The 24,678-nt window shown below is 41.2% G+C and overlaps 1 protein-coding gene across 1 annotated transcript; it reads left to right on the top strand.

The window, feature by feature from the left end:
* Nucleotides 1-2,049: 2,049 nt before the first annotated feature.
* On the top strand, nucleotides 2,050-22,258 carry timeless (timeless circadian clock). Its single transcript, XM_034287030.1, has 30 exons — nucleotides 2,050-2,208; nucleotides 3,465-3,606; nucleotides 4,099-4,252; nucleotides 5,076-5,190; nucleotides 5,293-5,355; nucleotides 5,500-5,601; nucleotides 5,956-6,111; nucleotides 6,957-7,090; nucleotides 7,969-8,056; nucleotides 8,206-8,382; nucleotides 8,926-9,143; nucleotides 9,346-9,449; nucleotides 10,760-10,929; nucleotides 11,199-11,318; nucleotides 12,830-12,981; nucleotides 13,373-13,470; nucleotides 16,627-16,747; nucleotides 16,909-17,110; nucleotides 17,472-17,617; nucleotides 17,734-17,819; nucleotides 17,968-18,091; nucleotides 18,269-18,351; nucleotides 18,824-18,984; nucleotides 19,124-19,346; nucleotides 19,530-19,598; nucleotides 19,725-19,843; nucleotides 20,348-20,573; nucleotides 20,709-20,754; nucleotides 20,861-20,928; nucleotides 21,153-22,258. Exons 2-30 carry the CDS (start codon nucleotides 3,510-3,512, stop codon nucleotides 21,254-21,256), a joined length of 3,726 nt encoding a protein of 1,241 aa, XP_034142921.1. The 5' UTR covers nucleotides 2,050-2,208; nucleotides 3,465-3,509; the 3' UTR covers nucleotides 21,257-22,258.
* The last annotated feature ends 2,420 nt before the right edge of the window (nucleotides 22,259-24,678 follow it).

Genomic DNA, 24,678 nt, shown 5'->3' with positions numbered 1-24,678 from the left:
CTTTGTATTTTGGTTATACAGTGCACTGGCGGCTCCAGAGAAGGGAGAGTCCCTCTTTAGCAAAGAATTGACTTGCACTGTAAAGGGATTGCCTTACATTTGACAGTAGCTTAAAGTAGGCTACTTGCAAATAGAAATGTAGTTTTTCATAAAACAGCATGGTCTCTTAATTTTAACCCTTGTGTTCCTCACTCAAAACCTTCCTTTTCAACTGTTTTGGAAAGGAAAGAAAAAGGCCTTTAGTATTTGGATTTACTGCTATTGGTCATATAATTGCATTGTAAAACATTTGTAACATAGGTAAACATGTACAACTCCATTGGGACGCAGTGTAAAATGAAAATAAAAACAGAAGGCAATGATGTGCAAATCATTTAAACCCTATATTCAATAGAAAATAGTACATAGACAACATATAAGTTGTTGAAACTGAGAACTTTCATTGTTTCTTGGAAAATACATGCCCACTTTGAATGTGATGTCAGCAACACATTTAAAAAAAGCTGTGACAGAGGCACCAAATGACTGAAAATGTTGTGTAATGCTAAGAAACTAAACAGGGTGGAATATCACAAAACAATTTGGTTCATGAATGAAAGAGTAACAAGAGCGCATCAGGTATTCCAGAAATATGAAGATACTACTGTACCACAGCTGTTCTTGGAGTGGAGATAATGGACGAAAAGCAAAGAAAAATGTATACTATTAAAAGGTAGTATAAAAATTAAATTCCACTCATGTGGATTTAAAATGTAAAAGCCTTTAGTGTGCTGGCTAGACGTTCATGAAAAAAAAACTACGCATTTCGGGTAACACCTTCATTGGGGTGTCAATTGCAAAGTTGAGAAGTGCCTCTTTGCATGCACTCAGGAGCACTTCCAAAAACCATTGTCTGTGAACAGTGCGCCACCGCATTCAGAAATTTAAAGAATCTACCATGCAAAGAAGATACCATACGTAAACAACTTCCAGACACACCGCCGCCTTCTCTGGGCCCCATCTCATTTTAGATGGACTGAGGCGAAATGGGAAACTATCATGTGGTCTGACAAATCAAAATGTGTGATTCTTTTTGGGAATCATGGACGCCATACACCCGGCTAAAGAGGCTTGTTATCAGCGCACAGTGCAAAAGCCAACATCCGTGATGGTATGGGGGTGCATAAGTGCATATTGCATGGGTGACTTCCACTTCTGTGAAGGCACCATTAATTCTGAACAATATACAGGTTTTGGAGAAACATATACTGCCATCCCAATGACGTCATTTTCAAGGAAGGCCTTGCTAATTTCAGCAGGACAATGTCAAACCACATTCTGAACGTATTACAACAGCATGGCTCCGTAGCAAGTGTCCGGGTGCTAAACTGGCCTGCTTGCAGTCCAGACCTGTCACCCACTGAAAACATTTGGTCTATTATGAAACAAAAAATACGACAAAGGAGACCCCGAACTGTTGAGCATCTGAAAAATATCTTTCAAAACTACAACGTGGAGCTGCGACACAGAAATAAACATGCCCCTGTCACAACTTTTTTGAAATGTGTTGCTGGCATCAAATTCAAAAAGGCACATACATATATATATATATATATATATATATATATATATATTTAAAAAATAATTACATTTCTCTGATTCAACATTTGATATGTTGTATTTGTACTATTTCCAATTAAATAACTGTATTAAAGGATTTGCAGATCATCGCATTTGGTTTTTATTGGCATTTTGTGCATCATCCCAACTCTTTTGAAAACAGGGTTGTACATTAAATCATTCTTAATTGAATCTACAGGACCTACTAAGCCAACATGCATTTAATATAAGGGAAAATCATTCTGCACATTTATCTGAGTCGAATTCATCTTAAAGTACATTTCAAACAAATATCACTGAAACATAAACAAGTACCTATATTTTTTGTAGTATATCATGAATTATTGCATTTACCCAACCCAGGGGCGTATGCACCATGTTTCTACTTGGACTTTTATTCTGAATATTTTGTAACACGGAAGTACTTTCCTAATGCTGACAAGACGCCGGTCAAATCGTTTTGGCGCGAGATTTAGGAAGAAACATGGCTTATTTTTACATGTGAAAATTCCATTTTAATTACATAGTTTATATCTAGGAAAATATATTGATACTGATTATTGTGATCATAGTACAAAGGACGTCTCATCAGTACTACGGCTTGGTCTGGTATGTACTGTTGCATATTTTAATTGAAAGATATATACCACGGAACAAAACACATAGGCTAACTTGTAGCTGGCGCGCTAGTATTTAGCTAACTTCGTAATAATTTGCATGGTAACTATCGCGCATTGTGTTAATGGTCATTAATATAAAATCATGTATTTATACAATTATTATAGTCTTTGTGTATGCAGCGAGACTTGTGGTGTCCGCTGAATTTGAAGTATGTTCGGTACTGTAGTTATGTCGCGCTATCCTACATTTACAATAAATTGACAGTTCTTTCGCGGTAGGATTAGTGGACAGGTTTGGTGACCTTTTTAGCTTCGGGTAGGATACTTACTGTTTTTTTACAAACGTTCTAAAAACATTGCAACCTTTCTTTGGTTTTTTGTTGTTGATATAAGAGCGACAAACCAGTCTCTGAAAACACTACCGCAACACCTGAGTTGTAGTCGAACTCCACCCACCCTGGACCTCAAGACGAAGCTGTGCCTAACGGAGGCCGGCGTTGTAGTCAGCTGGGCAGTATTCATCTACTTAAAGTGGGACAGGCAGTGACGAGGCATGGGTTCTTAAAAAAGAGACCCAGAGAGTGTTTTTGTTTAAAAGCCATTAAGATGTTAACTCTTGAACTGGAATCGCTGACGGTGTAACTTAAACTTTACAAAGTGATTGCGAGAACGGCTCTATTTATTATAACCTCAGTTTGGAGCTGCTGGTTCTGTTAGTTTTATTTTCTTTGAAGCCAGCGCATTTTTCCTCCTGTATTTTCTCTTGCCCTACAGTTTGAGAAATGGTGCAATAAAGGCTTTGCTGTAATCTTCTATCCATTTTTAATTGTGTAGTGATCATTTCAACTTAAGAATGTCCACTTGCATCTTGTCATGGTTAAGGTACGTTTGTATGTGAAGAATTTATGAAAATGGTAGATTGCAATTGCTGGTAATTGCTGACTTGTTGGCTAATGACATTTTAAGACCGCTTTTACTAAAGCAGACTCGCATGGGTCACTTAATATCATCTCAGACTTTGTCTGTCCCTTACAGGTTTGAACAGCATATGGGATGTCTGTAGACAAGTGTACTGCCTTGTTTAGTGCTGTGTACACACTGTCGTTTGACGTTGTCTATCCAAAAGTATGAGGCGTCTTCTCCCCTGATCATGCCCACCTCATCATGTCATAAGAATTTCACTGCTCCGAACGACACTTATTTTGTTCATTTGACGATAAACATACTTTTTTTCAAATCTCCCAGTTGCGTCAGAGGGACGCCTTTCTCCACCTGGCAGTCTGGTGGTATATGGAATTGTCAATTATGAACTGTGAGCTGTTGGCAACATGCAGTGCCCTGGGATACCTGGAGGGAGACACCTACCACAGAGAACCTGACTGTCTTGGTGAGCAGCGTCACGCTGGCTAACAACACTTTCTGGGCTATAGGGTTGCTTAGTATACAGGAGCGTGTTATGTTCTTCTGTCAGATGTGTGAGGATCAATTATGTCAGCGTATAACGCACACTGACGTTATGCACATTTCCATGAGAGAATTAGAAATATTCAGTTAGGAAATCAATGCATTCACAGTCAGTGTAATCATGGATGTTGTTTTTTTTAACACGTGTCCTGGTTATAGAGTAGGGGTGTTAATCTTGATGTCTTGGCTACCTTTTCACATTCATTCCCTTTCCTCCCGCTGTAACACAAGAACTATACAGTAGGTTGCCATTAGATGTATGCCATCTGTCTATGAGAATCACTATGGATAGGAGTGTCAGCAGAATGACCACCATGTATAAATCTGCCTTAAAGGTGAGATTTTGGGCACAGCGCCCTCTCCTTACATGGTCTGGTAACCTCTAACCCTGTGTGCACGGGTGTCACCCCTGTAGAAAGTGTGAAGGACCTGATCCGGTACCTGCGGCATGAGGATGACACACGGGACATCCGGCAGCAGCTGGGGGCGGGCCAGATCATTCAGAACGACCTGCTGCCCATCATCAGCCAGCACAGCCAGGACAAGGCCCTGTTTGATGCCTGCATCAGGTACACTAGACTCAGGGTTGCCTTATTACTCAACTTTTAATCCAAACACTAAAGGTAAGAATGCTGTAATCAGTAATGTCTTGGATTACTCAAGATGTTATTTGGTTGCCTAGTAATAGGGCATAGTAGGGTAACATGGGGAAACGACCCCTTAAGATCAATGTATATTTACAGAAACAAAAAAAGAAAAGTGTGTTGAAGATGGCTATGCATAGGGTAATGGATTATAGAGTAAAATAAATGGCTTCAGCTGACAGTTTAATTTGTATTTAATGAAATATATTTTTCCGGGAAGGATCATTTTTTCCAGCTACTGGGGTATGATGCCCCCCCATGGGTTTAGTTGCACCCTGGGGAATCTTATCCCAATAGAAGATAATGCCTAAGGGCTTTTAAGAATTGACCCTGTTTTTTAACCCCACTTAGGTGTTGAAAACAAAAATGGTGACATTGCTGTTTTTCTTGAGAGTTACATGGGGGCGTCTTACCCCACGGGGCGTTTTGCCCCATGTTACCCTATAACTTAGAGCACAGTATGAGCATAATGTTGCAAGGCACAAAATGATTGTATATCCTGTAATTCATATGGTCAGTGTTGTATGTGTAAGACTGTAGATGAGTCCGATTAAAAATATTTAACATGCAACAGGCAACCAAGTTTAGCAAATTAAATGGTAGGATGAAAACATAGAAATAGCTAATAATAATATACAATCAGGATGATTCCAAATATTTTATTTGCCACCTTAAACAATTACTATCATTTCATGGATTGACATGACATTAAGGCTGGTTGTGTCTGTGTATCTTTATTCCCTGTCAGGCTCATGGTCAACCTTACCCAACCTGCGCTGCTCTGCTTTGGGAAAGTCCCTGATGACCCTACTGTCAGACATCACTTTCTGCAAGTGGTCTCCTATTTACAGGCCTATAAGGAGGTGGGAGTGATGTCAGTATGTCTCTCAAATGTTACCCTGGTGTCACCATTCCTAATACTTACCTGTGACGATTGACTCCCAATGTCTCAACCTCTACTTCAGGCCTTTGCCAATGAGAAGGTGTTTGGAGTTCTGAGTGAGACCCTGTACAACCTTCTGCAACTGGTACGTGTAGTACTTTTAGACCATCACAATACAGAATGGAGTCCCTACGAATAATCTGGGTCTTTTCTGAAAACAACAACACACGAGTGAGAAACATTGTCTGTGTTTAACATTACCCTCCCACTATCCACTCTCCTCTGTCAGGACTGGGAGCAGAGGCAGGAGGAGGACAACCTACTGATTGAGAGGATTCTGCTGCTGGTCAGAAATGTACTGCATGTCCCTGCTGACCCCCATGAGGAGAAGGTCAGAGTTCACCATTGAATTAGTATTGAAATGACTAATGTACATTAACCGTTTCATGACATTGAAGGGTTGAATGTAGATGTAAAAATAAAGTAATGATATTGTCATGTGGTTACAGATTCAATATAATCTCTATTCATTTTGTGGCCTATGTCCCTTTTCTCCAAGGTATATTTGTCGTAACATTTAGATAATGTATTGTCTTGACATATGCAAAATCTATCATTGTTTTTTGGGGGGGATTGTCAGTTACTTCATAGGAGACAGACATTCTGCTTGTTCATTCACTCTCCTCAGGGTTATTGACTCCAGTAGCTGTAATTGTGCCTCTTCTATTCCTCTCTATCTGGGCAGAATGTGGATGATGATGCCAGTGTGCATGACAAGCTGCTGTGGGCCATGCACATGAGTGGTCTGGACGACCTGATCAAGTTCCTGGCCTCTGCGCCGAGCGAGCAGCAGTGGAGTATGCACGTTTTGGAGGTCACCTCCCTCATGTTCAGAGACCAGGTAAGACCAGAGAGAGGCCTGTCTGGGCCCATGTTCATAACACCAGGTAACTCCTGTCTGTGTGATCTCATACAGTATGATTACAGCCTGTATTATATCCCCCGTAACCACTAAACATGTTGAAGGTCAAAAGGGCCCTTAGATCAGTTATTCTTTTCCTTACTTCCCTAAAGCTGATCCTCTCCAACAGGCACTCATCAGGTCAAATCAGCAAGTCAATCTTAGGATTCTTGAGGAACTGAATTCTGACACACAAAGAACCACAGAACTTACTGAATTGACCTGATTTTCAGTTTTCTTATATTTTTACTAAGTAGTCACAGTAGATATAACAATATAGTCTCTCTACAACACACCAGTATCATGTTTGGCAATCTGCTGTCTTCAATCAAGTCCACATGGCTGAATGGAAGGACAGGCTGTAGCAATTAGAATTTAATTAATAATCCAGATCTAACCTTCATTTGCAGTCAGTACAATGATTCTGCACTGTAAAACTATTGGTGTGACTGAGTTTATGGCATTTTATTTACACTTTGTTGTCAGTTTTTACAATGTTATGCGTTTCTGTCTGTGGCCTAGACTGAGTCAGGGCCGTTGATAATGGATTTCACTGATTTGGGTGATGATAGAGAGAGTCAGTAAAAAAAAAAATCTACCAAAACCTTACTTAAAATATGATAAAATACTGAAAAATAATAATTAAACTTTCTCAGCTCCTGCTACAACAAATGTTTACTGATGCACAGCACACAGAAAATTACTTGTATTTGTTATATGCATTCTGATTCTATGAATATTTATTGTAATAAGTATCCATATTCATGTTTACTTACTCCTTGAAGACGCCAGAACTTCTGGTGAGTGCAGGTCAGACTCGTTCCGCTCAGGAGAAACAGAGAGATGCCCAGGAGTTGGAGGTGCTACGACAGAAAGAGCAGGCGGAGAAACGCAGCCGCACCCTGCAGAGGGGAACCAGGTAACTACACTGACATTGGCATGAGCTTTATGGAGGGGAACCGGGTAACTACACTGACATTGGCATGAGCTTTATGGAGGGGAACCGGGTAACTACACTGACATTGGCATGAGCTTTATGGAGGGGTACCGGGTAACTACACTGACATTGGCATGAGCTTTATGGAGGGGAACCGGGTAACTACACTGACATTGGCATGAGCTTTATGGAGGGGAACCGGGTAACTACACTGACATTGGCATGAGCTTTATGGAGGGGAACCGGGTAACTACACTGACATTGGCATGAGCTTTATGGAGGGGAACCGGGTAACTACACTGACATTGGCATGAGCTTTATGGAGGGGAACCGGGTAACTACACTGAGATTGGCATGAGCTTTATGGAGGGGAACCGGGTTACTACACTGACATTGGCATGAGCTTTATGGAGGGGAACCGGGTAACTACACTGACATTGGCATGAGCTTTATGGAGGGGAACCGGGTTACTACACTGACATTGGCATGAGCTTTATGGAGGGGAACCGGGTAACTACACTGACATTGGCATGAGCTTTATGGAGGGGAACCGGGTTACTACACTGAGATAGGCATGAGCTTTATGGAGGGGAACCGGGTTACTACACTGACATTGGCATGAGCTTTATGGAGGGGAACCGGGTTACTACACTGACATTGGCATGAGCTTTATGGAGGGGAACCGGGTTACTACACTGACATTGGCATGAGCTTTATGGAGGGGAACCGGGTAACTACACTGACATTGGCATGAGCTTTATGGAGGGGAACTGGGTAACTACACTGACATTGGCATGAGCTTTATAGGGGGGAACCAGAAACGTCCTTGCTGTTGTCTGATGCCTTTTTATTTTTTTCAGACACTCTCGTTTTGGAGGCTCCTATGTGGTTCAGGGACTCAAGTCCATTGGAGAGAAAGATGTGATCTACCACCGAGGCCTTCATAATGTAAGAGACGCTCTAAATTCCTATTGTCTTTCTCTGAATTTGAAGGAGAAATCAGTGGTGAAGCATTTTGAATGAAGAGAGGAGACATCTTTCTGTTGTCCTAGTTATTTGGCCAGTCCCTTCTTACATCTCTTCTCTTTTTCAACTAGTTCAAAAACTACACCCACGATTTGGGCAAGGCGGTGAGGCGCGTGCCCAAGCGGAAGCAGCAGGCTAAGGACACAGAGGGCAAACGACGCTCCGCCCTCAACGTGCGCCTTTTCCTGCGCAAGTTCTGTGTGGACTTCCTGGAGAATTGCTACAACCGCCTGATGTACCTGGTCAAGGTGAGAAGGATGGGTCTCAACACTGCATGATGTCCAACCCCCCAAAAAATGATCGCATGGTGGCCTAGTGTTTTGAGCATCTGACCATTTCCTGAAAGGATTTTTAGGACAAATCATGGGTGTAAGAAATCTTTTGCCTTAAATGCTCCTAATTTTTTGCTGAAAATGAGAGCATGTTCTCAGTTTTACTTGGCTATATAAAATGATTTAAGATAAGCAAAGTATAGCGTTTATATTACTCATACATAATTTATGGTATTGGACTTGTCATTTAGAAAATCTGTTTAACTAACCCTATTTTTCTGGGAGGTACTGAGTGACATTATGCACTCAGTTCAATCCAAATTTTATTACATTGTTTTTCCAGGCACAGTCAAAAGCAGTAGTCTTCCTCCACAGAGAGAATTTCTGGATGTTGAATTTCTAAATGTTTTTTTCCTTAATCACAGAGTCTATTCAAAACGATTGAAACGTGGTTTGAGGCCTGTTTAGTCACATTAGACTGTCAGGCCTGTCAGCTGATTGGTCTGTGTGGTTCCACAGGAGGGGCTGGTCAGGGAGCAGGCACAGCAGCACGATGAGACCTACTACCTCTGGGCCCTCAGCTTTTTCATGGCTTTCAACCGTGGCAATGGTTTCCGTGCTGACCTGGTGTCCGAGACCATGTCCATCCGTACATTCCACTTCATCGAGCGCAACATCACCAACTACTATGAGATGATGCTCACCGACCGTAAGGAGGCCACATCCTGGTCACGTAGGTGGGTGTGTTCACAACTGGCTTTAGAATTCTTTTAAGAGCCCAATAGCGCCTAAAGGGCAGAAATTGAGATTCATTTTTTTTTTGCCTGTAATAACTTTAAAACCAATATTTTCATTATTTGGAGTCCACACAGGATAGTTTGTCAATCGTTAACTCCCTGGCTTTGAACGTGTACATATTTTATTTGTATTTTTCCCCAGAATGCATCTGGCCCTGAAAGCATACCAGGAGCTGCTGCTGACAGTAAATGAGATGGACCGCTCACATGACGAAAACATCAAACAGAGTGCCAATGTAATCAAAAGTAAGAACTCTCTCGTTTTCTTTCTTAGTTTCTGCTTTATTTCCTTTTTTTGGGCCGGACCGCATAAGCGGTCAAGAGGAGCGAATGAATGAATGAATGACTGACTGACTACCCCTACCCCTTGTTAAATAGTGTAGTGGTTAGAGATGGGGCTTGAGAACTATAGGTCCTGTGTTTGTATTTCCTCACAGGCGAAGCTAATTATGCCTTATGAATTATTCTGTATAGACGAAAATGTTGCTGGCTAAAACCATTGGTATCTACATTATGATAAGCCTGAAATGAAACGGTTTATGGTTATATTGAGATTGTTTCTGGTGGATTTTCGAAGTACGCATCCGTGCATGCGTTTTGGGTCAGGATAGACTAACACATTTGCTGGCTTAACATACAGTAGTTACGTTATAGTAAGCCTTAACCGTATATGGTTATATTGCAAATGTTTCTGGCATGGAAAAGTTAATCTTCATTCTCACTAGCAATTGCTAAATTCTTATGATTATTCTTAGGAAGTTGGTAGATACTAGTAAGCCTATTACTGGATAATAAGCTGTTCAAACGGCCAGTGGCAAAAGCAATACAGTTCATATACACTATGGCGGAGGTAAACTTAATAAGAAACGTTAGTCATTTTAACACAATCTTCAATGGAGTCTGAAACCTGTAATTCCGTGGCGTAGTGGTTACAGATAGTGCCTCTCATGTGGAAGACTTAAGTTCGAATCTATTGAGAGCAATGACATTTATTAATTATCTCTGGTAGATTCAATGATTCTCTTATCTTTTCACTTGATGAAAAAGTTAGTTATCGTCGTCTTTATTGGTAGTTATTATATAAATGTCATTCACGAATGAAAGAAAAATGTGTTGTTTTGCCATGAAAGAAAAAATGATGTTCTTATGCCATGAAATGAAATTGCTTTGGCAGAGACTAGCAATTGCTCAATTCTTATGACTATACCAGTAAGTTAGTAGAGACGGGTAAATCTTATTACTGGCTGTTAAAACGGCCAGTGGCAAACGCCATACATAGACGCTATTTTTGGTGGAGGTAAACTTAGTAAGAAACGTTAGTTTAACTGTATCAGTGTCATTCACAAATGGCTAATTAACTGTTAAAACAACCCATGGTAAAAGAGGCTATACTGACACCCGGCAGATATACAGCTCCATGGTGTGTGGTTAATGACACAGCCTTTCATGTAGGCAACACGGTTTCGAATCTCGAGATGGCAACACTTTCTATTGCGGGCCGGCTGAACTAGGCTTGCCTGGTTTCTTGTTTTTAACTTTCATTATGTTCCATCCAGGTAACATCTTCTACCTGATGGAGTACAGAGAGATCTTCTTGACTCTGCTGAGGAAGTTTGATGAGACCAAGCAGCCGCGCTCGTTCCTCAGGGACCTGGTAGAGTCCACACACCTCTTCCTGCGTATGCTGGAGCGTTTCTGCAAGGGACGCAACAACCTAGTTGTGCAGGTAAGTACGAGAGACATGAAGGGAGTACTTGGGAGACGATATTTCATCTGTGAAGTTACTTGCCAAAGATTTTTCTGAAATCCCTGGATAAGGTTAACATCTCACATTCCCGAGGTTGGCAGAGTGGGACTTCTTGACAGACAATCTAAACACAGATGGCTTCTTGTGACTTAATATCTACATGCGCTTAATTGTAACAAAACATTGTTCAGTAATCTCACAGAACTCTTGAACTCCATTATCCCACTCTACTTCCCTCCCTCCTGCAGAAGAAGCGTGTGAAGCGTAAGAAGGGCCGGAAAAAGACAACTGCGATAGAGACAACCCCTGAGGCCCTAGAGGAGACGTGGAACATTGTAGCGGGAGAACTCCGGGACAGCGGCTTTCAGGTCATTGTTAATAATTTATACATTGAATGGCATAAATATTCTACCCCATAGGGGATTATTTAATTTTTTTTAACATTAGTGTTGATTTTATTGTGCTTTTTTGTGAATAATCTACACAACATTTTGTATAATGTTAAAGTGGAACGAAATATAAAAAATAACTAACATTTTGATGTTTTTGGCTTGATTTGTGTGAAATAAGAGGGATTTATTTATTTGTTACATTTATTAAATGACTACTTAATCTATCCCACATAAAAAATTGGTTCTTTTTAAATTGACAAAAGGGGCAGTAATCTTAACCTTCATAGTATCATATCTCTTTAAGAAAGGTTTAGTTAATAATTATGAATAATGTATTAAGGGGTTTATCTGCTGTGGAGAAATGTACCCTCAAATAAAAATTTTAAGTCTGCACATTAACCCATATTTATATACTAAATATTCTAAGAGCTGCATTACAGAACGAAGAAAAGTGTCACTGTCCAAATACTTTTGGAGTTCACTGTACTATAAAGCTAACAAAAAAACCAAGCTAACTACAGCAGGTATCTAGTGCAGTTCATGTTGAACAATTTCTGTTGAAACAAGTCTGATGTACTGACATAATGACAGGACCTGTTGACAACATTTCATTATTCAGCTCCTTTTGGCTGTGGTGTGTTCTATTCACCTTGACCATGGCCCACGCAGCAAGTATCAGTAGTGATGTTTTTTTAGTTGCGGGTGGTCACACAGAAATCACGCTGCAACTCCCTTGCAAGCAACCAAAATTACACGCAAGGTGCTTTGTGTGATGCCAACCTAAAGCGACCGACAGCCATGCGGTCCCAGAAATTAAACGCATTCCAGCCTTGTCCCATGCACAGAGAACCATCTTCAGGAACAGCCAGAGGATAGTTCACGCATTGAGCAGCTAGCTTTTCTACTTTCCATCAGACCATATGTCAGTTCCATTTACTGAGGCAGGTTAATGCTTGGCTGCCTTTATGGCTTCCCGTTGTGGTATTACACTGCTAACAGGCAGCTAGGAAAGACATCATGGATGCAGCAAAGTCTATTTTAGTTTTTTTTCTTTTTACTATTGTGCCCAGGAACCCCACTTATATTGAGCCCATGGTAGAGGGTCCCCTTGTAATCTATTAAGTATACAGTACCAGTCAAAGGCTTGGACGCCTTCTCATTTGTGGATATTTTTGTTGTTCAAAGATTGAAGAATATTCATGTTGTCATACTAATCACGTGTGGTTTTAAAACAGACCAGCACAGCGCTCATCAATTTGTAGACCCGCCTAACAAAATCTCCCACAAAACCTGATGATAAAGGGAGTTAGTGGATAGGAAAAATAGCAGTAGGGTGGATAGGACAGAGAAATATTGACCCAAGTTATGTTCTGCAGGTAAGGCCTGTAATAAAATGTAAATTTGATTACAGGGACCTCCATTCAAACCCCCCCTGGTCTAATCTGCATGTCTGTTAAATCTGGGTCTCCTTGTCTGTGTGGCTGCAGTTGTCGGAGGCTCTGACAGAAGGCGCTGTGCCCTTCGACGCAGCGTCTGAAACTCCCCTGGAGGAGCAGAGGACTGAGGCTATGGTGCGTGTCCAGGATTCCCTGCTCAACAGACTGGGCCCTGAGGCTCTGGGTCTGCTACGAGCTGCCAGGTCAGTCAGTCTGTCTTTTCCTGGGATATTGTGTTTTTGGACTAATATAAACCCATTCTTTCCCAGTCAGATTGTCTAGCCCTAGGCTAAAAAATAAATAAAAATAATCAACCTCAGTGAAATAATCTACATGGGAATTAGTTTTTAGTCCTAGTTTTTAGGCTTGATCTGTGTCTGGGAGGACGCTCTGAAGTTCACACCCTATTTTAAGGGATAGTTAATTATACAATGGATTGCGTGAGTATTCACCCAACCCCCCTGCCATGGGGTTTTTCACATTTTGTTGTGTTACAATGTGATTGAAATTAATGGATTTTATTGTGATTTTTTAAAAACCCCTTTGTTATAGTGTGGTTGTCATAACATTCTGTCTTTCTCCATCCATGTACAGGGAGGTGTGGCCAGAGGGAGACGTGTTTGGATCCGCGGATGTGGAGCCAGAGGAGGAACTGGAGCTCCTCAAACAGATCCTGTTTGCCAATCTGCCTCGTGAGTCAGAAAGCTGTGCATCTTCCCTTTCACAGATCCGTTAATGTCTAGATACACGGTTTCCGATTCAGAAGCAATATGTTGTCATTATGGCTGTCGCCAATTATTATAATAATTGCCTGATCACGATTATTGCAGCCAGATCGCCATTATTTTTATGACAATTATCTTTTTGCGCAATATGTAGATTCCAAAATCTGAATAAGGGAGATTTATGCCAATGTTAGAAATGTCTCAACATACACCATGTGAATGATGCCAGGTTCTTGTGATGTAAAAGAATGAGACAAGGGATAAATCATGTCAGAACATTTTCCACTGTTAATGTGACCTATAATGTGAACAATTCAACTCTGAAAGACAAAATATCTTCCAATCCATGCTTATCTGGCTTTACACATCCATCATAGAGTCCATGCTCACCTCTTCAAGTATTCCCTTGTTTTTCAATTCAATTGAAAAACAAACTGAAATCTTTGAGGGGGGAAAAAAATTTAGAAAAATAAGTGTGCACACCCTTAAACTCATACTTTGTTGAAGAACCTTTTGATTTTATTACAGCACTTAGTCTTTTTGAGTAGGAGTCTATTATCATGGCACATCTTGACGTGGCAATATTTGCCCACTCTTCTTTGCAAAAGCGCTCCAAATCTGTCAGATTGCAAGGACATCTCCTGTGCACAGCCCTCTTTAGATCACCCCACAGATGTTCAATTGAATTCAGGTCTGGACTCTGGCTGGGCCATGCCAAAACGTTTATATTCTCCTGTTGACCACTATGCTTCACTGTCGGTATGGTGTTATTTGGGTGATGTGCAGTGTTGTTTTTGCACCAAACATACCTTTTGGAATTATGGCCAAAAAGTTCTACCTTGGTTTCATCAGACCATAACACATTTTCTCACATGCTTTTGGGGGACTTTTCTTTGTAAGAAAAGGCTTTCGTCTTGCCTCCCAACCCCATAGCTCATTCATATGAAGAATACGGGAGATTGTTGTCACATGTAGCACACAGCCAGTACTTGCCAGAAATTCCTGCAGTTCCTTTAATGTTGCTGTAGGCCTCTTGGAAGCTTCCCTGACTAGTTTTCTTCTTGCCTTTTCATCAATTTTGGAGGAACGTCCAGTTCTAAAAAATTTAAATGTAAATCCTCTGTATATCGGTTGTACCATTGCATATTTAGGCCTACATTGGAAAATAAAATGAATCGTCCTTGTACACGTTTAACTGAATTAATCAATTGAGCGTTCAAATAAGTTTTGTTACGTTAGGGCAGGCTACATAATAGTTTTAGAATGAGCTGTTTCAAAAAAAAATAACCTATAATATATGCAGCAGAGAGAGAGGTGAAATGCAGGAAAATGGCAATGAAAATGTAATTGTCATTGCTCTGCAGTTGCATTTTGTGTAGAGCAGTCATAAAACATGGATTTGGTGAATACCGCTGCACCACTCTGCATGCATTTTGGTTTCAAGACAGATTAAGCAATTAATTGGAGGAGCTGAATTGTGGGATTTGCTCCAGAGAGGTGTCAAAAGGGCGAATCTGAAGAGCCACCTCCACATCACCAGGTGTATTATTACAGTATTATCAGCCTTACTCTATCATAGTGGCATGAACAATTTGTCTACAGTATATTGTTAAGTTTTTCGCAATTATTTTTGCAACTAAAATGCCTTAATCGTGACAGCCCTAGTTGTAGTTTGATTAAAGGAATTAGGTTTGATAAAAGGAACAAGTTAATGATTTGAGGCACTGAAATGTGTTATGTTACTTTTTTTGCCGGACAACGTAAGGGGAGCCGGCTGAGAAGAGCGAATGTCTCTTACTGAGTGACTGCCTGAGTATACCTTGTTAAATAGCGTAGTGGTTAGAGAAGCGGACATGCGAACTATAGGTCCTGAGTTCGTATCTCCTCACAGGCGAAGTACGCATTATTAATTATTACGTATAGACGAAACTTCGCTGGATAAAACCTCCAATGACTACATTATAGAAAGCTGGAAATAAAACAGTTTACGGTTAATTTGCGACTGTTTCTGGTGGAATTTCGAAGTACGCATCCGTGCATTGCTGGCTACAACATGTAGTAGTTACGTTGTAGTGAGCCTAAAACTCTATACGGATATATTACGACTGTTTCTGGCATGGAAACGTTCATTTTCAGTCTCACTAGCAATTGCTCAATTCTTATGATTATTCCTAAGAAGTTAGTAGATACTAGTAAGCCTATTACTGGCTAATAAGCTGTTCAAACAGCCAGTGACAAAAGCTAACAGTTCATAGATGCTAATTGTGGTGGACGTAAACTTAATAAGAAACATTAGTCAGTTTAACACAATGCTGACAATAGTGTTTAATGACTAGTTGAATGCGTAATGTCGTGGCTTGTGGTTAAAGACAGTGCCTCTCACGTGGAAGGCTCAAGTTCGAATCTATTGTAAACAACATTTATTTTATTTCCACAATTCTCTTGTTCATTGCACTTGATGAAAAAGTTAGTTATCGTCGCCTTTATTGATAGTTATTGTATCAATGTAATTCACGAATGAAAGAAAAAAGTATGTAGTTATGCCATGAAAGAGAAAAATACGTTCTTATGCCATGAAATAGCTGTGGCAGACTTGCTAGCAATTGGTCAATTCCTATGACTAGTCCAGTAAGTTTGTAGGTACTGGTAAAGCCTATTACTGGCTAATAAGCTGTTTAAATGGCCAGTGGCAAAAGCCAGCTATTCATAGACGCTGTTTGTGGTGGAAGTAAACTTAGTAAGAAACATCAGTCAGTTTAACTCTATCAATATCATTCACGAATGGCCAATTAGCTGTTAAAACAGGCTTGTCAGGTTTCTTGTTTTCTAAAAGGAAATTGTATTGAAAAGTTAGATTACTGAGGTTTGGGTTGGAAGTTTGCCAAAATGGTTTATGGGACTACAAACGTTACTCCTGAAAAGTCATGGCATCATTCTGTCTGTGTATTTCCAGGATTGAGTTAGTGTGGAGAGTTCATGGGAGATGTTAGCTATTTAGTGCTCTTTTTGCCTCGGATCCGTTTGATCACTGACTTCATACTCTGACATGTCTGGCCGAACGACAGCAGAGAGCACAAACTCTGCATTCATGTTTTCTATAATAAAGGAGTTTTGTGTTTCCAGGGCCCTCCTCTTCAGAACCTGGGATGGAGGAAGAGGAAGATGGAGAGTTGGAGGTAGAGGAAGAATTGGAATCTGTACGTGTGTCTGAGACGGAGTTCAACTTCTTGGACTTCATTAAGAGGTGACTGAAATAAGTATTATTGTCTTTAGCTTATAATTGTGATGTAAACCTGCTCTCTGACGTGTAACCAAGGACACCAGTTATTTTAGTTATAACCGTAGAATCCATTTTATCACAATGAATACAAGTGAAGCTCTACACTGTCCAATGTGCTTCACCAGATTTGCCAACCCCAACATTGTGCGACCTTATCTTCTCCTGCTCCGGACCTACTCCCAGAACTCCCCCCACACCAACCACTGCATCACACGCATGCTGCACCGCCTGGCCGTCGACCTCAAAATGGACGCCCTGCTCTTCCAGCTCTCTGTCTTCTGCATCTTCAACAAGATCCTGGCTGACCCCTCTGCTGCTGCATATAAGGTACACCAGTTGGGTCCTGTTCATTAGGGTTACACTGTGGAACGTGAAATTAAGTCAGTTGTTTCTTTCTCCCTCGTTTGTCTTTTTTCTGACTTTGGTACTTTATCAATATGACCCTGCATCACATCAACTGGTAGATAGGAGTCTCCCTGAGAGATGAGGATACATTTGATGACATTTTAAAGTGATCGATGCAAGCCGACAGTCACATTTTGAGGATGAATTTAAGGATGAATCTGAACCAGAGATGCCTCCATGCAAATAAGTTATTATAGTACATTAATAGTTTGTTTTCAGCACAATATTTTAACACAGAATATAATACACTTATGTATTCCAATGTTTTCTCTTCCCCCTACAGGAGCTGGTGACCTTTGCTAAATTTGTGCTGAAACGTTTCTTTGCGCTAGCAGCTAGGAACAGTAAGGCCTACGTAGAGCTGCTCTTCTGGAAGAATGTCGGAGCAGTACGGGAGATGACAGAAGGCTACAGCAAGCCTGGAGAAGGGTGGGTGTTTGTGTGTTTGTGTGTATGTACAGTATAGTTGTTTTGTGGATTAATCGTAGACTGTTCCAGGCTTCGCTTTTAGAAATAAAAGAACTGCATGTTTCTTTTTTTTTTAGGGAGGGTTCCAAGAAGAAGGCAAAATGGGCACCAGAGGAAGAGGAGGAGCTGCGAACGCTCTACGAGGAGCACCGTGATTCTGGAGGTGAACAGCCGGGGGCATCTTTTTATTTCCTTTTCAATGCAAACGCGTTCATCTGAAAGATGTGTTGTGGTGTTACAGTCCCATACAGATACTTGTGAATGCCATGCTTGTCTCACGTTCTCTCCCTGAATGTTCGACTCCCTCTCAGTGCCTGACATTGTGGAGACTCTGCTGCCGTTGCTCAGCAACACATCCCGTACACGCCGTCAGCTGGTGGCCCAGATGGTGGCCATGGGGCTTGTAGACAGTGTCCGAGACCTGAAGCAACAGAGGTCAGTGTTTAGGTGCTGCCGTGTCTAGGTTGAACATTGTCGCCTGACGGCTTTTACATTAGAGATGAGATTCTATGTTAAATTTGTGGATGTTAAATGCTGGTTACATGACATTACTAACCGGAGAATGAAAAGGACAACCAATGACTTGTGACCTCGGATCTTTCTTCCCTGAAGGAAAGGCACTCGAATCATACTGTGGACAGAAGAACAGGAAGAGGAGCTCAAGATGCTCTTTGAAGAATTCAGAGACTCAAATGGTAGGACTCTTTCGGAAGATACGCAGATTTTCATTATTAGGAGAACATTTTCTCATCATGACAAATTGAATGATTTGCTTTGTTGTTGTTGTTAAGTTCCGTTATGACAATTTCAATCATGGTTATCAGAATGAATAGAGTTTGAGAATGAAAACCTGAATCAAGAAAAGAAAATGTGAATGTAAATGTAAGCTGAATGAAAGCTGAAGTAATTCTGTTAAGAATAGGTCTACTAACTTGTACGGGTACTTTTACTTCCTTGACCCGCTATTCACCACACTATAAAAGATGGGTTGCTAGGTCTTTAACAAAATGTGTTCATTATTTGTCTGTGGTTCTAATGATTTCCCAGTTGTTGTTTTTTTATCACTATGTGTCTGACAAGCAAATCGTCCGACTAGCACAGTCAAGCCTTCATTTCAGAGTATGAGTACTTGAGCTTAGTTATGCGTGGTTGTTTTTTTCCCCATAGATATACTGGGCAACATCCTGAAGAAAGTGACAGCTAAACGCTCGCGTGCCCGCTTGGTCGAGAAGCTGCTCAGCCTGGGCCTAGTTTCAGACCGACGAGAACTCTACAAGAAGAGGCACCGCAACCCTAACGCTCAAAGGAAGAACTCCGCTGTGGGATTGGTAATGGGAATTCATTTAAGATATTGGTTTTTGATGTGATTGAATGTTCTAAAATAGTTTGGCAATATAGAGAAATCATAGAAGCTGTTGCACACCTGTAATAAACGATAATTTCAAGTATTTGTGTATAATCTGTTAGACTGAAGAGGAGTTCCTAGCTGACCTCACCGGAGGGCCAGATGAAGAGCCAATGGACTGTGAAGACGATGATGAAGAGGAAGATGACTCAGAGGAGAGCGAGGAGGAAGAACAAGAGAGGCAGGATACAGTGGCGAAGGGAAGAAGAGGCAGGGTGGCAGAGGAGGAGACTTTTGAGAAGACTGCCAGTGTGGGGACCTTGGTTTACACTCTACAGCAGGAAGGTCAGAGCAGGGCATTCATGTTTGTATAATTATTTGAAATACAGACTACCTCTTCTGGGGATGACTATTGTAGTTTATCTTCATTGTAACAGCTGATCAAAGTTGTAACATTAGCAAGAAAATCATGTATTACTTGTTGTCAACAGTTGGTAATGGTCCCTAAGCTGTATGTATTTGTAACAGGTATGTCAGGACCCCTGCTGTGGCTACAGAACTGCCTCAACAGAACGGCCGATGACCGTGAGGAAGAAGGTTTGCGCCGCTGTAATTTTGATTCATTTGTATGAATGGATTGTTTCCTTAGAAATTGCAACGTCTTATGTGTGATTTCAGACAGAGAATATGTAATGGTGGGTAATATTATAGTTTCATCAACAGGCTCATCTCAACCTATACCACTTGTCCCTCTGACGGAGGAGAATGAGGACGCCATGGAGAAACCTAGCTTCCAGAGGTTACTACAAAAAATTGGGGTTCGAGCACCAGCTGATGAACAGGTGAGTCTTAGAAGAGTCCTCGCTTGGTGTTTCTCTACCCATGGGAGAACAAGTATTTGATACACTGCCGATTTTGCAGGTTTTCCTACTTACAAAGCATGTAGAGGTCTGTAATTTTTTATCATAGGTACACTTCAACTGTTAGAGACGGAATCTAAAATCCAGAAAATCACATTGTATGATTTTTAAGTAATTAATTTGCATTTTATTGCATGACATAAGTATTTGATACATCAGAAAAGCAGAACTTAATATTTGGTACAGAAACCTTTGTTTGCAATTACAGATATCATATGTTTCCTGTAGTTCTTGACCAGGTTTGCACAAACTGCAAATTACAGACCTCTACATGCTTTGTAAGTGGGAACCTGCAAAATCGACAGTGTATCAAATACTTGTTCTCCCCACTGAACCTATTTTGCTGGCAGAAATGCACATTGGTAAAATGGTTTGTCTGTTTTCAACATACTACAGCTAATGAGTTTCCACTGTGTGACCCTTTAGGAGTCATTCTGGAGGATCCCCGCGAAGATGAGACCGTCCCAACTGAGGGGGGCAGCAGCAGCACTGAGCTCCAGTGAGGAGCCTTTGGCCGGGGAGCAGGGGTTGGAGGGTAGTCCGGTCAAGCAGGGTGAAGCAGACTCTCATGAGCAGAGATCTCAGGCCCTCCGAGCCCTGCTGCTGGCCCGCAAGAGGAAGCCGCCTGGTTCAGCCACAGCAGAACACACTGGTAATGAGATTAAAGACAGGACACTGGACCAGGATGGACTTTGTTGAACCTCCCATCCAAATCTTTGTTAGAAAAATTAATTTGTACTCCGACAATTATTTGACAAGCTATTCCATTGTCTTATTCTCTTTACAGATTTTACAGCTGTTGAGCAAATAGATTCAGACAGTTCACCTCAGAAGTGAGCTATTTAACTTGTATTTTTTTTTTTACACCAGTTTTATTTAACTCCATCCATTGGTCTGCTGGTTCTGCTCTGACTGTTTTGTCCTCTATTACCCTCAAAGATCCTCAGAGAAGAAGACCTCCACCAAAAGAAGCAGAGCGGTATTGTTGGATAGCGATGATGAGAAGGGTACTTTACTTTAATCTCATAATTAAGCAGTCGTGACAGTTTATCCACAAACTACAAATTATAGCCCTGGGTATAGCCTAGTCAGTTCAACCAACTGTTTTGCCATAGTCCTTCTTGCTAAACAAAGGTGAGGACATTTGGTTTAGACTGGCATCCAGCCATAAAAATGGTTTACCAACAATTAAACATTGTATTGTTTCGCTAACACTGTTGTCTCCTGACAGATGAAGACTGCCTCACCATGGACCTTGGGGTTGATGAGGACACAGACTCTGCCCCCACCAAGCGCAGAAGACAGAGGGTCCTGATTGACGAGGATGATGATTAGAGACTTTTTTCCGTTTAATTGATTGGATATAATACAGCAGTGCTTTATATAGAAAGGGGGTAAACTCCTCATCCACCATAAATGTGAGGCATCCAGTTAGACATGGTTTTGTTGAAGCAGCATCATATACCATGCTTCTACGGGCGACCCTCACCAGCTACTACTGAGGACATGAGACAGGTTTACATGTCTTCACAGAGGTGAGACAGGTATACACGTTATCACAGACGTGAGACCGGTACACGTTATCACAGACGTGAGACCGGTACACGTTATCACAGACGTGAGACCGGTACACGTTATCACAGACGTGAGACCGGTACACGTTATCACAGACGTGAGACCGGTACACGTTATCACAGACGTGAGACCGGTACACGTTATCACAGACGTGAGACCGGTACACGTTATCACAGACGTGAGACAGGTACACGTTATCACAGACGTGAGACAGGTACACGTTATCACAGACGTGAGACAGGTACACGTTATCACAGACGTGAGACAGGTACACGTTATCACAGGAGGTGAGACAGGCATGCATGTCCTCACAGAGGAGGTGAGACAGGTTTGTTTCTTACATTTGTTTTAAAGAATGGATGATTACTGGTTTACATTGTGAAACTGCTGATTAATTTGTAAGAACATATGTTTTGCTGGGGTCTGTGTTAGTCTTTTGCCGTTAATAATGTCTAATGTCTGGTTTTGCAGCGTGCTACACATGAGAATTCTTAAATGTTCTGTGTGCATTTAAAAGGACTTATCAATACAGGGATTTGACTTCCCACACCTGGACTTATTAGACTAATTCTCCATTCATAAACAGTTCATTTATTCTATTTATACTCAAGATTGTTAAAGAGAAACTTGAGTGTTAATGGTTAACGTTTGTCCCAGTAGATCTTCTAGAGCTGTTGTTTTCTGAATAGTTTTTGATGTTGCGCATACATTTCAGGGTAAGACCTATGCATGTTTATGAATAAATGTTTATAAGTAATGAAATTTGAGTGAGAAGTTTGTTGTGTCCACAGAGCTGTGTTTCCAGTGTTTTCATTTACAGTACAACCAAACTAATTCTGTTCAGCTTGGAATAGCCCTGAAATACCCTGTCATGTTCATTTTACCAGTAACCCTATGGCCTCATGAGTGTTCCCAAGTACACCTCTGTTGATAGGACAAGTGTACGAAGGCCTCCAGTACCCCTGGAGGCCTTCGTACCCCTGGTTGGGAACCACTGCAAAGAGTACACAGTAATTACCCACTCAAGACTTCACACTTTTGCCCTTGTTGCCACTAGGGGGTATGTTGGTGGACTTTTGCCGGACCGCTTAAGCGGAGCCGGCCTAAAAGAGTGAATGTCTCTTACCGAGTCCGTCCGTCCCTCCCTGACTGACTCACTACCCCTTGTTAAGTAGCGTCAACACTTGATGCCTGAGGTTTAGGATAGAAAAGAACTTCGCTGGCTATAACTTTGTGTAGCTACGTAATAGGAAATAAAACCGTTCTGGTTGATATTAGGATTTGTTCAGGAAAGACCAACACTTAGCTGCCTACACGATTCACTCGTCTTTTCACTTGACAAAAAAGTCTGTTATAAATATATCGTCATACTCACTGTCATTCACGAATGACTAATTAGCTGTTAAAACGGCCATTGGTAAAAGGAGTTCTTCAGCACAGACAAAAACGTCACTGGCTACGACTTTTTGTAGCTACGGGAAGCCTAAATTGAAACAACTGAAGTGATGGCCAAACGAGGCTTCATTAGCGTTGTTTTAGCAGCAGGGTATTATGCTGGCAGCACTCAAGATTTTCATTATCTCAATAAAAGCCGACATTTAGAAGACCATATAGTTGACAATCTAGTATGTTAAAAACAGATAATAACATTGGAACGGACATTAAACATAAAATGACAGACTAGATTAACTATATCGCCTTATATAATTCAATGATGGCTTTTATTTTGAGAAAAAAAATCTGAGCATTGCTAGCATAATATCCTGCTGCTAGAAGAACGGCCATCGCTAGTTTACTGTTATATTGCGGTGGATTTTTGAATTCAAGCTGGCTACACGATTTGCTCGTGTTTTCATTTGACGTATAAGTCCGTTATCGTCACCTATATCGACACAGTAGTTATTGTATCAGTGTCATTCACGATCAGCAAATAAGCTGTTAAAACGGCCAGTTGCAAAAGCCCTACAGTGAATATATGCTAAATGTGGTGGAAGTAAACTTAATAAGAAACGTTACTAAGTTTAACACAATGCGTAATAGCATCTAGCGACATTTTACTGGCTAATATGCTTTTAAAACGGCCAGTGGCAAAAGTCATACAGTTCATAGATACTATTTGTTGTGGAGGTAAACCTCATAAGAAATGTTACTCAGTTTGACAGGATGGTTAATGGTGTCTAATGAAATATTCAAACTTAACATGATGTTAATGCATGACAACATTATTTAAAGTCAATATGCTATACTGGCACCCCACAAATGGTCAGTTCTGCGGTGTTGTGGTTAAAGACACTTTCACATGGGCGATCTAGGTTAGAATCTTGAGAGGGCAGCCATGATCAACACTTTCTATTGCGTCCGGGGCTGAACTAGGCTTGCCTGGTTTTTTGTTTTCAAAGTTGGGCCAAGTGTTATTTCAACGTATGAAAGAACCACATTTAAATCTATTCCTCCCCAACAGGCACGTTTTCACGATCCCCATGCTTTACTAAATTTGATCGTCTGGCTGATCTCAAATAAATAAATTATCTTTGCCGTGCTGTTGGCTTCATGTCTGGCTTCATTGGCACTTATCAAAATCTTTCTTGACTATTTCTGTTAGGAAGGGAGTGAATAAAGGGGTGGGTTCAGGGGGATCCCTGTATGTTTACATTTAGTGACTGTGGTCCCCCACCTTTCCCAGCTGTGGTGGGGGTGGTCCCCCTGGTCCAAACATCTGGAGCATATTAGCCACTTCCTGTCCTTGCGTCCATTCGGCCCCTATCCCACAGACCCAGTGCCGGGATGGGAGAGGCACAGGAGTGGTTGGAGCTTATACAAACAAACGTTTGTGTGTCCTGTTACAAGAGAGATGACCCAGTTATTGAATATTCACAGCTAACGGTGTGAGTATGATATGCCAGTGGTGGTGCAATGTGGGATGGGAACAACCTGTGTGGTAGAATGAACTGTTTGTTTTGATCTGACATGTTAAGGGAAGGGCTGTGAGTTAACAAATATTTCACAACTGTAACAGTCAAAAACAGAACTGTCAACTGGTAGAAAACCTGGCAACTCCTTGGACGATCTAGCTGTCCCCTGGCCCTATTTCTGGAAGGGTTGTGATCTTGGCAGTTCAAAGCCTTTGTCCATCCTCTCAAACAAAATGCCTCACAGGCATGCGCACATGTCAAATCCCCATG

The sequence above is a fragment of the Esox lucius genome, chromosome 17 (genome assembly GCF_011004845.1).
Source record: "Esox lucius isolate fEsoLuc1 chromosome 17, fEsoLuc1.pri, whole genome shotgun sequence".
In the NCBI taxonomy this organism is placed as follows: Eukaryota; Metazoa; Chordata; class Actinopteri; order Esociformes; family Esocidae; genus Esox; species Esox lucius.
The sequence above is the reverse complement of the archived record's forward strand: the minus strand, read 5'-3'. Positions and strand labels throughout refer to the sequence as shown.

What these genes read in the sequence shown, in the direction of transcription:
- timeless (XM_034287030.1), top strand. Translation starts at nt 3,510, where the DNA reads ATGGAATTGTCAATTATGAACTGTGAGCTGTTGGCAACATGCAGTGCC. An exon ending in GCCACATCCTGGTCACGTAG is followed by an intron (nt 9,144 to 9,345) that starts GTGGGTGTGTTC and finishes ATTTTTCCCCAG; the next exon opens with AATGCATCTGGCCCTGAAAG. An exon ending in CCTGTTTGCCAATCTGCCTC is followed by an intron (nt 13,471 to 16,626) that starts GTGAGTCAGAAA and finishes TTGTGTTTCCAG; the next exon opens with GGCCCTCCTCTTCAGAACCT.